This window comes from Siphateles boraxobius, unplaced genomic scaffold, assembly GCF_051911475.1.
Source record: "Siphateles boraxobius isolate OS27281-9 unplaced genomic scaffold, OSU_SipBor_1 36, whole genome shotgun sequence".
Taxonomy (NCBI): Eukaryota; Metazoa; Chordata; class Actinopteri; order Cypriniformes; family Leuciscidae; genus Siphateles; species Siphateles boraxobius.
Window position 1 is genome coordinate 1,047,573 of NW_027508986.1, and position 17,428 is coordinate 1,065,000.

General features: G+C 40.1%; 1 protein-coding gene across 1 annotated transcript in view; it reads right to left on the reverse strand.

Moving 5' to 3' along the window:
* Positions 1 to 508: 508 nt before the first annotated feature.
* Positions 509 to 17,428, reverse strand: part of mgat3b (beta-1,4-mannosyl-glycoprotein 4-beta-N-acetylglucosaminyltransferase b) — a 32,844-nt gene continuing 15,924 nt past the window's right edge. The window contains exons 2-3 of the mRNA XM_077196827.1: positions 10,013 to 10,319; positions 509 to 7,987 (exon numbers count right to left, since the gene is read on the reverse strand). Coding sequence (XP_077052942.1) covers positions 6,572 to 7,987; positions 10,013 to 10,318 — 1,722 coding nt within the window. The 5' untranslated portion in view covers position 10,319 and the 3' untranslated portion in view covers positions 509 to 6,571. The remainder of the gene's footprint in view (positions 7,988 to 10,012; positions 10,320 to 17,428) is intronic.

The following is a 17,428-nucleotide window of genomic DNA, read 5'->3' on the forward strand; positions in this document are numbered from 1 at the left end:
CATGTCATTCTGTTTCTCAGAGAGGGGCAATAATAACATCATTAGAAACAACTGTTCGATTGATTTTACCCTTACCAACAATCAATAAAACAGTTGTCACTGTAAACCTTAGTATTATCTCATAAGTTAACTTATAACTCTATAAAGGTTTGATTATGATAAACGGAAACACAAGCAACTCACCTTCGACATCCTACAATAACAGACTATTTACCTCTTCATTAGCAGTTGTTTCTTGTACTCTTTCCTCAGAAATCTCCTGTACTCTTGTCTGTAGTTGGGATCAGTTCAGTGTCGCCAGATCTGCACAACAAAACTAGCCCAAATGCTAATCAGAAATAGCGTTAGTTAACCCTTACAAAAATAACCCGCGGAAACAGGGATTAGGCGGGAAAACCGCGGACACTGGCTCAGTTTACTAGATTCTGAGCACACACTGCCCTCTAGTGTACAAATTAAGATTTCTGAACTGTTGATGAGATAAAGCAATGGAAATATGTCAACAGACTGGTTTTCAAATTAATTTATTATAGTTTTTGTCATAGAATTTGTTATTTTTATTCAAGGTTAACATATAGCCATTCATATACACAAAACAAAAAGGATTGTATAAACTCATTTAATGTACACGCTCCTTCTTACCAGTGCAGAAGAGAACTATTCTCTTCTTATCAAACACGTTCACTCTTTTACGTTCTTCTTCGAATTATTCCATCATGAAACCAGCATGAAAAAAACTTCCACACACGCAGAGAGAACGTGATTGGATGAGAGTGAAAAACCAGTGGTCGTGATTGGCGGAGAGAGAGACAAGAGTGGACGTGATTGGCGGAGAGAGAGAAGAGTGGAGGTGATTGGAGGAGAGTGATCACACTGCAGTAGATGAGATCACAGGAGAGATCAAACAGGTACGATTAGCGGAACAAAACAGTGCATCAATAATAATGACAAACATGATAGACTGATCATGTCATATATGAGGATCTAATACAAGATTACACATCAAGATGAGAAATATTAACTTCATCCGAAAATATAAAGAAAGAAAGAAAAAAATCATTTAATATATTAAAGTTGAACACACTGAATAAGTTACGCTTTCAAAATGATAAAATGCAGTGCAGATATGAACAGTTTGATTTCCTGAAGGATCACGTGTGTGATTGTGGCGCGTGTTTGACTCTCACACACATATTCCATTCCGTTATTAATCCTGTCCTGTGTTTTATATAAACATTTTTCCTTTGAGCTGCGAGCAAAGCTCCCTGATGCATTAAACGACACCGTTCACAGGTGATTCACAAGACAAAAGCAAGATAATGACGCGAAACAAACTATGCCAGTATGCGAACGAAACAAACGGTCAGTTTTCTCTTTCCTCAACATTTTTCTATATTTTTGTCCCGATTTGTATGCTATCGGAAATTCCCTACTTCCCACTTCTGAAGCTCGTCGCATCCAAGTGCTTTGTTGTCGGAAAGAACAGGAATCATGCAGACACCAGATTTATTCTTGCCTATTTGAAAATGAATAAAATGTTATTGGGAAATAAAAGTTTAAAAATTAAATGCAAAAAAATAAAATAAAGATAAATAAAAGGTTATTGGGAAAATCGTATTAACCAAAATGATATTTAGCATCCCATTCATTGACAACGATAAACATTCACTGTGCTATCAGAATTCTGAAATTCCAGTCAAATACGCAGGCTATTTTCATATTTCACATGATTATTCATAGATGTAGATATGCACTACTTTAATGGCAAAACAAGGCTGTGGGAAAAAAACTAATAAAGAAAACCAGTAACAGCATCGATCGTTCTTCCCTTGGCTATGTTTAAAGTTTATGGCCCGCCCAACTCAGGAACTGATCCCAGAGCTTCCCAGTAGTAAATATGACTTGAGAAGGCGTTCATGTACAATTTTTAACTAGGAAACTCGGAAATTCAATAGCACGTGAGTGTATCAGTTGACAGTAGTTCAGATTTAGGGCCAGCGATTACTAAAAAGTGCAAATTAGCGTGTGGACGCTTAATAAAATCGCAGATAGGAGTGGAAAGTTCTACTGTTAATGTGCAAATTTAATGTCACATCAGGCGCAAAATTGGTGGGATTTGACCGATTTCTGGAAGTGTATGTTGGACACAGACATGTTTTATATTTTGAGCTGATTTTAGAAGAAATTGTTTCCATTCGTCACACACACTGCAAATCCAATGGGTGGAGCTTGATGTCCAGCTCCTCCTCTCTGGATTTAATGGGTGGAGCTTGAAGGTCTAGCCACACCCTACCCATAACCCTATCCCTAAATTGGTTTAGGTCAAGCTCCATCCATTACATCCAGCATCCAAAGTTGGCAAGTTTATTATGATGCATGTTGTTTCAAAATCTGTCACGACTTTATAGTTGTGTAGTGTATTCCAGCCGTTAGTCAGCATAAAAGAAAAATTCACTGTATTTTCTAAATTATCTTATTGTGAATGTTTCGTTAAAAAAAAACTGGTGTTTAAGTCTTAAACTCCACCCCCGCAAGTTCACGCTCATCTGCATACACTTTTGATTGCCACGCCCACATCTCAATATCCTAGCAACAAGTCCCCTCACAACATTTTTTAATTTTCAATACTTTGTTACACTCGGATGCACATCAGAATACAGAAGAAACAATCTGTTGCTACTTCTGTTTCACCGATTCGCAACTATAAAGTTAAAATGTCAATATGTTTACAGAAAGCTAGATATAACACATCCAGTTTAATGGCACAAACATTCGAAGGAAACTCTTTCGGTTCAATAGCACAAGAGCATGTGCGTTTGCATACTAGCGTAAAGTGTTTCTAGCCAAGAAGGTTAATGACAGGATGTCACGTTTAAGATGAATAACATGATGTGAGAGGACGAGATGGAGGGATGACATGGAGAGAGGGGTTTCTGCATCTCTCTCCTCTGACAGAACGATCTTCCCTTTTGTACACAGAAACAGGATAGTAATAAATTAGATAAATAATGTAAACAGCAACAACATTTACAACAGCAAACAACACAAAACAAAAATGACAGTAAGTCCGAAACAGTGAATGTTTGTTAACTGAGAGAGAGAGAAAGTGGTTCCTGATTAACAGCCAAACGCCTCAAAACGGCCCTTTGTTTGTTTCAATCGAGCAAAACAATCATTAAACTCCAGACAAAATCCCCTCAGAGCAACTTACACAAGTTCAAACCAAAGCAAATCAAATGTTGCTTGAAGTAAATGTGGCACGTTGGTCGTGGACGGACATAAGAGACATATACTACCAGTCAAAAGATTTCTAATGTTTTTAAAAGAAGTCTCTTCTGCTATCCAAGGCTGCATTTATTTGATTAAAAATACAAACAAAACAGTAATATTATTCTAATGTTAAACAGCTGTTTTCGACGTGAAACTATATAGTAAAGTGTAATTTATTAAATTCAGCTTTGATCACAGGAATAAATTACATTTGACTATGTATTCACATAAAAAACAGTTATTTTAAATTGTAATAATATTCAACAATATTAATGTTTTGTTTTTTTAATCAAATAAATGCAGTCTTGGATAGCAGAAGAGACTTATTTTAAAAACATAAAACATCTTACCGATCCAAAACCTTTGAACGGCAGTGTAAGAGACATAATTCTCCAGATATGAGTTTCATGAGATAATTCATAAGGCCATTATTAAAGATATTCCTGCTCAGGTAAGCTGCTTGATATGCAGATGTGAACAGATTCAGGTAGAAAGAAACCAGTCCATTCACGCATGTTTCAGGATAAGAATTTGATGCAATTGCTTCACTAGAAGTCAATATTTCGAATGTATTCCCATGCGGATTGGACACAGATTTGGAGCGTCCACTGGGATTGGTTTGCAGCTCATGCTAGCTCCTCTCAAGCACATTTACTGCGCGCATGAAGGCTAAATTCACATTTTGAGGACAGATGAGGGGTCGCGGCCACACTGCAATCCCAGTGTGATCCCATAAACGCATGTGGACTGAGACTGAGCACCTGTCTCTCTGCTGAGACCTGTTATGTCTTCAGGACATCTAACACTATTTCTATCTTTAGGCTGTGTGTTATTATAGTTTCACTGCCACTCGCGAGTAGAAGTCATTTGTTAGTTCATGACCCTTGACTTCTGGTGATGTTTATGTCACTGGTGGCAGTATTTTAACCCCATGTCCCAAAGAGTTCCTATATCTGTTTTTAGCAGCGTGTGTCTGACAGAGATAATGTTCATCAGAAATCATTCCCTCTATACTTTAATCGTATGTCTAGGAGAGTTTATTTATGACTGACCGTTTTGGAGCCTAAAGTCAACATGAAACGACTCTTTTTTTGGTGCAATGAGACTGAACATTCAATAAGATTAAATGTAGGATGGGACTTGATTTTCTTCATAATGTTCAATTCAATTCAATTCACATTTATTTGTATAGCGCTTTTCACAATACACATCGTTTCAAAGCAGCTTTACAGAAAATGCACGAGTCCATATTACAATTTAGATTGATCTTTTATCGGAGGAAACAGTCTAAGTTATGTATTTCAGAATTGTAGATATACAAAATCACATTTAGCTAAAAATGTATTTAAACAATGTAATAATTTAAGGCAGAAACAATGAGCTCATTGAAGTAATAAATACTTGTTTGTTAACAAATGATTATGACAGTGTGTCTCTATATGAAGGTGGTTCATAAAAAAAAAGGGATTGACGTCATCTATATTTTCCTCAAAATAATGACAATGAATCATTCACAATAAGAGCAACATCAGTTAAGTGAACATTTCATGTTGACTTTAACAGCCCCAGTATAAAAAGTCAGTAAATTATCCCAGAACGGATCAAATCTTCTGCAAATCCTCAGATCTCTGGTGCCGCTGTGTAAATGTAATTCCCCAGAGATCTCGGAAGCGGTCAGACGCTTCACTGCACTGAGAACAGGGAATTTCCAGCACAGGATTTCGTAAGAAACCGTTTCCCCATTCTCACTTTAATTTAAAACTCAAGAGCCAAGGCCAGCAAACACAACATGGCTCTGTTCTAAAAACACAGTGCATTGCAATGGCAAATTCATTAAAAATGTTTTTATGTAACTGTTTATTTTCAATGCTTTTTGGTATTGAACACATCGCATTTATAATCACTTGTCGCAATGCATTCTTGGCTCATGCCTTCTCTAGGATAAATTAAGAATTGTAGATTATGGCCAAAGGTACAGTCCAACCAAAGTTTATTCAGACACCTTCAACATTTCTCACGTTATAACAGTTTATTCGCTATAGTTTAGAAAATGGTAATAATATATGAGAAGAACTCAGTTGATATTTGACTGGTTTTATCCGTCCTACTGTTAGACTCTCACACATGAATTATGTTGAATATCTGTCAGCTGTTGAATTTAACTACACAATTTGATAATACCAGTTTAGCTCAACCAGTTACCAAGCAATGCTTCATGTTGTTCAGTCTGTGGTGTAAAAAGCTGCATTAGTTATTAAAGAAAAAACACTTCAGCAAAACATGATCAGCTCAAAGTGTCGGAATAATTATTGGTGCCAAATTTTTATAAATATTACAGGTAGTCACTGTATGAAGAATATTTGGGTATAATATGTCACAGTTTACATTATTATGCTCTCCCCTTTTACATAAATTAACTATAGTGTCCTGCACACACTAGTAAAGAAATGTCATAAATGATATCTGGTGTCTGAATAAGCAACATTTGATTTGAAACAACCTTTGTGTCCTTGATGCCTTGTAATGTAGGCAGACTAGCTTGTAACAGAGCCACTGTGTTTGTCTTATTGTATCTGGTGTCTTCCCTTTCTTGTGCACAACACTGATGATTCACATTATCGCAGGCTAAATAGCTGATGATTTTTTTGTGTGAAAACAGCTTTAGGATGTTTTCCGCAGGGATTTCTCCTACAGGAAGATCGTTTGTGTTCTGTCTGAGCGAATCTCACATATCGGGTCCATCAGAGCTCAAACAAAGCTCTGTTTCTCTCTAATGGTGTCTCTCTCTTTCTCTCTCTCTCGTCTACAGCCTCATTCAGAAAGGCTCACAATGATACACACATTTTTTTTCTGACTGAGAAGTTTGGAGTTTGGAGGAATTTACAAGCTGTCATCAAACCCAAAAATGTGGCATTTGTGCAATGAGTTTTCTTTTTTTCGATTCTGAAGTGCAAGCGAGAAAGTCTGTGCACCAATGAAATTCACTCACACACACATTCACTCTCTCACACACACACACACACACACACACACACACACACACACACACACACACACACACACACACACACACACACACACACACACACACACACACAGTCATGTACAATGAACACAGGAGGAACAGAGTCTCTCAGGTAAACATCGGCGAAACAGAAAGGTTTGTTGTTCTCTGCAAGGCTTGTGTTCACATGAAGCGTTCATCCATTGGACGGTTTTGGGAGGGGCTTAAGAGCCAATCAGAGAAGAGGAATGAGTAACAGGATGGCGGTCTCTTCTCTCCCAAACATTTGATCCTTATCTACGCGCCTCCCAGCCTGGCATACGGATTCTCCAACAAGTAGCGGTAGCGATCGTAATGATCAAACATGTATTTGGGGGCGTACATATGTTCCTTAGGGTCCGATGGCGGGTATTCCTGCACTGAGCCGTCGAACCAACCCCCCGTTCGGATCAGATCCCGGATGTAGTTAAGATCCCGCTTGTCCTCGTAGTCGCCCCAGCGAGGAAAATCCCCGTTCTGGGCCGAAATGAGTTTAAAGTGAATTCCCTCTGGCGTGAAACACCAGGAGCAGTGCCAGCCTGCGAAATGAAACGGACTTCCGATTGACCACTGCACCAAAATGTGTCCGGTGTCGTTTTCGTACTTCCGAAATCCCGGCATGGTGTAGTATTCCCTACGTCGAAGCCGAATCCCATCGTTATCATAGACATCCCTTAGCATGCCGATGGTACACCCGGACACAACCTCGAGCGAGCCGAGTTGCTTCCAGAAAAACCCGTACAGGGATTTCCTCATGTGGATTGCAAACGGCTCCGTCCATCCATCGAAAAGCTTAAGGAAAAGAACTCCTTCATGAGCCGGAATTTCATCAGCATCGTTGATTAGAAAAACGTCATCGGGACGTAAACCCGATATGCGAGCCATGCCGTCGCGAGTCAGAAAGGTGCGCAGATAATCGTCAGCGATCCATCCGTCTTGTCGACCACCGTCCGGGAAATGATCCAGGAAAACAAAGAGGATCTTGTGCCGAACATAATCGTATGTTCCGTTGAGCAGCAAATGCAGGAATCTGAGCGGCCGCCTTTCTCCGTACGCCGTGAAGTTGGATTCGCACACGAGGAATAGATCCACGGCTTGGATGAGCTCGCGGAAGCGCACGTGCAACAGGTCGAACTCATGGTTCACGTTAATGGCGTTTATGACGCGTCTTGGCGTCTCGCGCGGCGTTAGCCGCTCTTTCGTGGGGAGATTTGAGTGATACACCATTGTGGGAACGCCACAGTAAGATCCATGCCATCCCGGTCGACACACACACTTAACCAGACGCTTCCCGCGCTTCGGCTTTACTCGAGCGAGACCGGATTCTTCCACTGATTTCGCTTGAGTCTTTGACTCGTCAGGTTTTTGTAATATTCTCCGCTGGCTCATTCCACCTATGCTAGGTTTGGTTCTCAGCGTTTCGTCTTTCGCCGGCGCCGACTCCGTCCCCTGACGAAAGCAAAGCGCTCCCGCTTTGGTGCGGATGAAATACGATGTGTGGTCATCCTGGAGTGTGTGTGTGCGCTGGTGAAGGTCGCCCAGGGACTCCAGCGGGTCTGGAGTCGAAGCGTGACGCGGATGAAGCTTGTTCACCGCGACTCTCACGGCAGCGTCTCTCTGCGGGTCGGGGTTCTGGTGGGTCGGGATGCTGGCGACCAAACCACCCTTATGGACCTGATTAATGGAAAACAAGCACCATTAGAAGACTCGAACAGCAGAATCTGGACAGTTTCACTTGCCGTGTTTCATTTACCCTTCAAATTGCGCAAATTGAAATTGCTAATTGAAAATACGCACAATGGAAACACGTCAATTTTACAAAAACTCCCATATCTTGCAAAAACGTTTTTACGCTCGCATGAGGTGGATTTTCAGGTAATTCGAAAAAGGAATATTTTGCAAAACTGCAATGGGACCAAACCTCCCTTATGGACCTGATTAATGGAGAACAAGCTCCGTGAGAAGATTTAACGACAGCAGAATCTGGACAGTTTCACTGACTCCTAGGGGTGAGCAATTATGACAGAAATCATGTGATTACAGTAGGGGTGTAACAATATATCGCAATACAAAAATGCCCCAATATGTATCGTGGATAGTGACAATCTGAAAAATTAAAATTTTTAGTGTCAGTACTACATTAAACTTCTATATAATGTTGAATATAATTTATAATAATGAATATATCTAGCCAGTGACAGAGTGATGGCATGTTCTTCCAAAATAATTCTCTATTTTCAGCTTCAGAATCATGAATATGTTTATTCTGGTGTCTCTATTGTCCTGCATTGGGTTTTCAGCACCAAGTCCAAGTCTATTCATTTACACACACAATGTAAAACCAAATTTAGCATTTTAATCAACAGTCAATTTTTTGTTAACCTTTTATCATATATCTTGGATTATCGCAATAATATCATATCGTGATATGTATCGAAACGTGACATGAGGGTATCATCCGTAGACATTCAAGTTGATCTCTCTGTGATGCTTTAAGTCAACTTCTGATACAACCAATCACATGAGTTTGGGGCGGGACTATCTGTCCGGCTGGGACTATCTGTCCGGCTGACCAATGACAGACAGAGGACAACCTAACAGAAGAATAGGGTTGGGACAATATATCGATGCATCGCAATTCATGGATCGATTCCAATTTTTTCCGAATGCATCGCGAATTTTGCTCACACAAATGCTCACGAAGAAGAGTCTGAGAATGTACTTGCACCCAGAATGCTTTTATGACGCGAGATTAATTTGAACAGCCCACTGCTAACACCATTGTAATTCGCTTCACCCTTTTCAAACTTTATGAATGATTCTTTTATAGAAGGTTCAAGTGGTGTGTAAGGCATTGTAAGCCAGCAGATTACAGCTGTTTCTAGAGCACGCAGTGCCATCAGCTATTAAAAAATACGCTCAGAATCGATTCAATAGAGAATGGCGATGCATTCGGAAAACATTGTAATCGATCCAGAATCATTTCTCGATTCACGATGGATCGATTTATTGTCCCAGCCCTACAGAAGAACAGTCCCAGTACCTCAAAGCTGCCGGAGCTCCTGCGCTGCAGATCTTCAGCCCAATTTCAAAACCTGATTATTATAGTATGCATGCATCATAGTTATTCTCATGCAAGTTTTGGTTCGATGTCATTGTCTGTAGACATTCATAAGTGGATCTGTGGACATGTCAACGTCTGACTCAACCAATCAGATGAGTTTAGGGCAGGACTACACTGCAAAAAATGATGTTCTTGATCAGTATTTTTGTCTTGTTTCCAGCCCTAATATCTAAAAACTCTTAAATCAAGCTGAATTTACTAGATGAGTAAAATGCTATAAGATCTGATGTCTTGTTTTCTTAAATGAAGTGAGTTTTTGCTTAAAACAAGAAAAATTATCTGCCAATGGGGTCAGAAAAATAATCGTGTTTCCGTTTGAATTAAGTTTATTTTTCTGACCCCATTGGCAGATCATTTTTCTTGTTTTAAGCAAAAACTCTCTTCATTACATTTCCCCCCCAGAAAACAAGACATAATATCTTATAGCATTTTACTACTTTAGTAAATGCATCTTGATTATTTTTTATTTTTTTTGATATTTGGACAGAAATACTGAGTAAGAACATCATCTTTTGCCGTGAAGACAGAACGTTTCTGTAAGGGTTTCCCCAGGATGCAGAGAAGAGTCCCGGTACCTCAGTAGTGCGCTGCAGATCTTCAGGCCTCTTCCAGGGCGGCGGTGCGTCGGGCTCCTGTCCGGTGTCGAGCTCCAGAACCGCTCCGGCCCGAGGCCCTTCCTCAGGGGACGCACTCGCCAGCGGGGTCGAGCCCTCCTTCCAGAAGAAGCCGGTCACCATGATGAAGGACTTGATGTTAGGGTAGGGTGCAGACAGCTCCCTCAGCAGGGACACGTAGTGGAGAGCCTTGTAGTAATGCAGGAAGGAAATGACACACAGTCCCACTGTGCAAATCAAGAAAACCCTGTGACGTCTCATTTTCATCCTGAGAAACGGGAAAGAGAAACAGAGTTCAGAGACTCTTGCTGAACAATCTTACATACTTACATATTAAAGGCAGGCAAAAGGCCAAATTTCTAACGGCTCCCCTGATTAAAGGGATACTTAAGCCAAAAATGAAAATTAGCCCATGATTTACTCACCCTCAAGTCATGCTAGGTGTGTATGACGTTCATAGATATTGTTCTTACACAAACAGATGGCTTCGCTTCAGAAGGCCTTTATTAACCCCCCGGAGCCTGTGGAGCACTTTTATGATGGACAGATGATCTTTTATGATGGACAGGTGCACTTTTATGATGGACAGATGATCTTTTATGATGGACAGGTGCACTTTTATGATGGATAGATGCACTTTTATGGACTTCAAAACAGAACCAACCATCCACTGCAATTATTAAGAGCCAGGAGATTTTTAATATAACTCTGATTGTATTCGTCTGAAAGAAGAATACACACCTAGGATGACTTGAGGGAGAGTAAATCATGGGCTAATTTTCATTTTTGAGTGAACTATCCCTTTAAGTGTGATTCTGATAATGTGTGTATTTCCACAAGCTTCATTTTACACAAAGACTTAAGTTTCTCTGTGTATTTGACTACATTTTTAACCATTGTGTGACCTTATGGACATTTTTGTCTTTTTCAGTTTTATTGTTTTTTTTTAAAAATGATTTTCCCTGTGTTATTGCCAACTGCATAAAATTTGGCACAGGTTTGTATTTTTATTGGAATTTTACTATTTCACCCCCATTTCCTTTAATAAATCTATTTTGCACTAGTTACACAAAATAGTTCCACTCAGGATCTTAAGGACAAAAATGTCCCCTATTGAAACCCATTAAAACGTCAATTTGTAATCCCAGGGCTGTTTAACTATGAAATTATGCAATCTTTGTTAATAAACTTTCATTCTGTTGGCAAAGCTTCCAAATTTAAATTTTTACTATTTAAATTTCCTACCTGGTACTATTTTTTTTACCAGGTGGTGCCATTTTCTCAGGTTTGGCCAATAAAGCAAATACTCACTATAAAATACTTTATTCCTGTTTTCCGGTTCTGCATATTATAGAGCCAATTGGATAGATTACACAGCTATAATTTCGTGTGTGTGTGTTGGTATGGAGTGTGGTTTGTATGTGTGTAATAAAAATATTGTGTGAGTGTGTGTGTGCTTGTAATATTAGAGCGAGAGAAACTCTACTGCGAATCCCAAACCCAACCACTGTGTCCCAGTGGAGTTTTTCTGCATCTAATGGGGAAAATGTGGTCCTGCGCACAAACAAAATCTCACTGAAAGCTCATTTTTTGAGATATCAACTTGAAATTTGGAACACGACTTATGATAGATTTATGACTTTGATTTTCTAGCAGTTCAACATGTTTCATAAAATATATATTTTATATTAAATTATGTTCATGAATCATTTTCATAAACTTAAACCTCCTTAACTTTTTTTTGGTTACACTTTTTAAACTTGTTCTTACTTCAATAATAATTTGCCAATCATAACCTGAACAAATTTCTGTTCTCTGTGCTCCCAAGCTTCACATTTTTATGACATTTTTGTCCACTAAGGACCTATGAGTTACTTTTTTAATTAGATAGATAGATATACATATGGCAGACACTTTTATCCAAAGCAACTTACATTGCATTTCACATTTACATTCTTATCCGTTCTTGCTTTCCCTGGGAATCGAACCCATGACCTTGGTGTTGCAAGCACCAACGCTTTACTGTTTGAGCTACAGGAAAGCTTGTAATTGATGCACAAGGGTTAATATCTGCAATAGTACTGTGTTACAATAATGACCTAATAGTGAAATTGACAAAAACAACAACAGTAAAATACCCAGATGCAGTATGATATTGATCATTTTGATAAAGAAATGTGCTTTAATAAGCTCCTGGAGAAATTTCTTCCACTGCATTCTGTTACATAACGGGAAATAATGGACCAACATTTTTGGGAATTATATGAATGAGAAAATCACAATATATGTGAAGTACTCTGATTTCAGAACGCCTCCTGCGACGTCTTGAGTTTGCTGCACAAATATAAGCCTGCTTTTTGGGGCATTTCCACCACCGGAACGCAGTATGTAATTCAAAGTGCTCAGCGATCATGATTAGATGGACGTGTTTCTGAAGAACAGAAGCTCCTCAGTGTTTCTGACCTTCCAGATCATCAGTAATAGTAACAAAACTCCCCATGAGAACGTTCACTGCTATTGTTCCCATCGACGCCGGGCTTCAGGGAAACTACAGATGCTGTCTGAGCTCGAGAGTTTGAGTTATCTGACATTATGGCATGGTTTTGTAAAGATATAAATACATCTCTACAGGGTTCGTACAGATACTGTAAAATAAAATTCAAGGATCTCACTTATCAAACAATATCTATATTATCTTTCAAATGTAAAATAGGTAAATTTATGAACAAACATAAACCAATAAAACAACATGGTACAAATAAAGAGCAATGGATGCAATGACTGTGGAAACTTTAACAATTGAAAGGAAACTATGACAAAGATATCGCTTTCCTTATTTTAACTGTTTCTTTTCTCCCATGAATATATGATTGATCTGAAGAATGAAAGCTGTATCATATACTCTGATATTAATGAGCAACATCACACTCATAGTCATGTGAGATGTCTCTATATCTGTATCAGACGGGCTGCAGCTTCATTATGTGTGAAAAGATTGCTTTATCAAGAAAATTAAAACACAAATTTCACATATATTGTCTTTCAATAATTCAAGCGCTTTCCAAGTATCTTTTCATAAATATGTCTGTTTTCAAGGGTTTTTCGAGGACTTACATTACAAAAAGTCAAATTCAAGCATTTTAAGCACCTTGTATGAACCCTGTTTCTACACTGCTCAATTTTGTGTGTTGTTGTGTTCTGAAATGTTCATTTGCACCGTCACACCAACACTAGAGTGCATGTGAAGAACATTCATCAGGATTGCATTGAACAAGCATTCACATCTGTGTGTATGTGTGTGTGTACTAGTGCAAGTGTGTGTGTAGTGAAACAGCGTCAGATTCTATGCCTGTAAACTGATGATTACAGAGAAACTCCCGTCAGGACACCTACTCGACTGCAGAGCCAATAAACTAGAGACAAGAACAGGCTGAATTATCTGTTAAATAACCAGATAACTGAGTTAATGAGAGAAATCGAGCGATGTGATTGGACGAAATGGCTTCTGACGCAGGATGACATCACATGCACACACTGTGGGGTTCGCGAGACACAAATAAACCGGTGCATTATTGTGGGAAGATGAGAGGAATAAAAAGAACAACAATCAGCAGCCAAATTGGATTTAACACAATTGAACTCCTACACACACACATTTCACTGTGAGACTTTTCTCACTTAACACGGTAACAACTCAACGGGGCCTGGTTTATAATTTGTGGTTTGTTCTGGTTGATTCAGGCGGTTTCTGTAACAGATGGTTATATCTTAAACTCTGAGGTGAAACATCAAGACACGCAAACAGAGAGCTCCAGTCGTTCCTGCAATGATCTCCCAGATTCTCTTGAGATTCTCCCAAAGTCGAGTCACCTTTATTTATATAGCGCTTTTTACAATACAGATCGTTTCAAAGCAGCTTTACAGAGATAACAGAAAAATAATGTTGTACTAATATTGTTAAATACAAAATTAAATGTCCCCAGCTAAGCAAACCAAAGCCAATGGCGAAAAAGCCGAAGAAAGGCGACAGTGAAGGAACCAAAAGTCCATCAGTGACAGAATGGAGAATTACCCTTGGGAGAACCCAGGCTCAGTCGGGGGGGGGGGGGGGCAGTTCTCCTCTGGCCAACGAACCAACAGCGTGTGATTATGATTCAGGCAGCATTACAGGTCAGAGGTCAGATTGGATCGGAACATTATATTATAATAATAATAATTCATTACATTTATATAGCGTTTTTCTCGCCACTCAAGGCGCTTTAAATAGAAAGGTGAATCTCCTCAACCACAACCAATGTGCAGCTCCACCTGGATGATGCGACGGCAGCCATAGTGCGCCAGAACGCCCACACACACACACACACACGCCAGCTTACTGTTGGAGAGGAGACAGTGATGAAGCCAATGAGGATGATAAGGAGGCCATGATGGACAGAGGGCACTGGGTAAATTGGGCCAGGATTCTGGGGTTACACCCCTACTCTTTATCGAAAGACATCCTGGCAGGTTTTTGTGACCACAGAGAGTCGCCCCGGATCCGGCTGATTATATCATGCGTTGTGGTCGTGTCCAGGTGCAGGTCCACAATCTGATCTAGATATGGCCCGGATCTGGCTGATTACATCATGCGTTGTGGTCGTGTCCAGGTGCAGGTCCACAATCTGATCTGGATACGGCCCTGATCCGGCTGATTATATCATGCGTTGTGGTCGTGTCCAGGTGCAGGTCCACAATCTGATCTGGATACGGCCCAGATCCGGCTGATTACATCATGAATTGTGGTCGTGTCCAGGTGTAGGTCCACCATCTGATCTGGATATGGCCCTGATCCGGCTGATTACATCATGAATTGTGGTCGTGTCCAGGTGTAGGTCCACCATCTGATCTGGATTCGGCCCAGATCCGGCTGATTACATCATGCATGATGTATAAATAAAGTGCTAACTTAAAGCTGACTTCATAACTCTTTTTCACTTCCTCGCTTAGGATAACATATTTAACATATCGTCGCTGTGGCCATGAACTGGGCTCGTCGACAATGACACTTCCCGGAGGTGTCAGCTCTCTTTTATGACTCACTTCTTTGTTTCCTTCTTTTCAGGTTGTGGAAACCACTTCTGACACCGTGTAACAGATGGTTATATCTTTAAACTCTGAGGCGAAACATCAGGACACGCAAACAGCTCAGTTACTGAACATCCATTTATTTATATTCTTTCCTTTACAACTTTCTCTATAACCTTTACTCAACTGCTGCGCCCTCTAGTGTCCAGTTGGTTACACTACAGTTTCCTTGCAGGAGGATGATAACTGGTGTCATCCCCTCACACACAGACACACACAGACAGACACACACACACACACACACACACACACACACACACACACACACACACACAGACACACAGACACACACACACACACACACACACACACACACACACACACACACACACACACACACACACACACACACACACACACACACACACACAGACACAGACACACACACACACACACACACACACTTGAAAAGCTTGAAATGCTCGTCAGCTTCTGCATATAAATATAAAACTATTTATTACTTTGAGTTTAAACCACAGCATCCACCCAACCCAATTACTCAATCAACCACAGAATTTACTTACATACAAGTTTGTATATATATTCTTCCTCATTCTTCAAAGACTTGGCTGCCCTCCAAAGTTACTGAAGGTGATCACTGAGTTTCATGGGGGCAACTGTACAGTCTGAAGGCACTCGCTCTGACGACCTCCAGATAAGGAAAAGCAGGGATGTGTCCTTGCTCCTACCCTCATGGGAATCTTCTTCTCTGCCTTACTAAGCCGTGCCTTCCCTGATGACTCGGGATCCTTCTACAAACCCGCAGCTCAGGAAAACTGTTCAATCTGGCCAGACTGTGGGAGAAGACTAAAGCACACCATGTTCTGGTACGTGAGCCACTTTATGCTGATGATGCTGCCTTTGTTGCCCACTCACAGGCAGATCTACAACTACTCTGCTCATCTTTTGCTGCTGCATGTCTAGAGTTTGGTTTGCAGATTAGTCTTAAAAAGACAGTTATTCTTGCCTAACCTGCAACCCTAAACCCTACAGTATACAGTAACAACACATGTCTATCTGTGGTAGACAAATTCACCTACCTGCGTTCCACAGTATCAAACAACAATAGCCTTGACAGAGAGCTTGACATGCGCATTGGGAAGGCATCATCAATGTTTGGAAAATTGAGCAAGCGTGTCTGGCACAACAAGAACCTCTCATTGCTCTTCAAAGTCCGTGTGTACCGAGCACCTTACTATATGCAAGTGAGACATGGACAACATACAGGAGGCACGAACATCGCCTCAACGCCTTCCATTTTCGCTACCTTCGTTCGATACTGGGTGTATGCTGGAAGGATCATGTGCCAAACTCTGTCATACTTGAGAGAATTGGTTCCAGTGACCTGTACATCATCCTTCGTGAACGCCAGCTCCGTTGGACTGGCATATTTATCGAATGAATGACACTCGCCTTCCAAAAATCTTGCTTTATGGCGAGCTGGCAAATGCCCCCCGCAAACATGGTCGCCCCATCTACGTTTTAAAGACGTCATTAAGAGGGATTTTACAGCAATTAACAACGTCCGCAAGGACTCTCAGGAGGCCAAATCATTTCTGGAAGAGAGACGCTCAAAACGGGAAGCAGTTCGTTGCACTCGACATGAACGGTCATAGTTGTAGTAGTAATAGTAGTAGTATATATATATATATATATATATATATATATACACACCATATATGTATATATATATGTATATATATATATATATATATATATATATACACGACAATTCACCATGATGTCACAACAGTAATAAACGTTCTTCCGGGTGGCAAAAGCCGAAGTACACAGTACACAATTCAGTACACAGAAAATCAAGCTGCCAGTTTGGGATTGTGGTTCACAGGTTCTTAGTGAGAAAATGTTTACATGCTCAAGTAGGCCATAATAAAAGAAAACACATAGCCCCTGTCACAACACATAACACATACACATTATGTGCAATCTGAAAAAAGAAAATACATCTGTCTATTTCAATAAAAAAAAAATGCTTGCACTATTCCTAGTACACAGGGTGCATCCAACACGTTTTGTGTTGCAAAAACACGAACACGATTCCTAAAGTAAACATTGAGGAACAAATGTAAATTGTCAATAAAAGAAAATACATCGCCCCTGACTGTGACATCTAAGCTAATGCATAACACATACGGTGCAATCCGAGGTGCAATCTGTCATTAAAAAAAGGCTTCATTGTTTGCACCATATAACGGAAACCTTTGTTTTCAACCACACTGAGCGGACGCATGT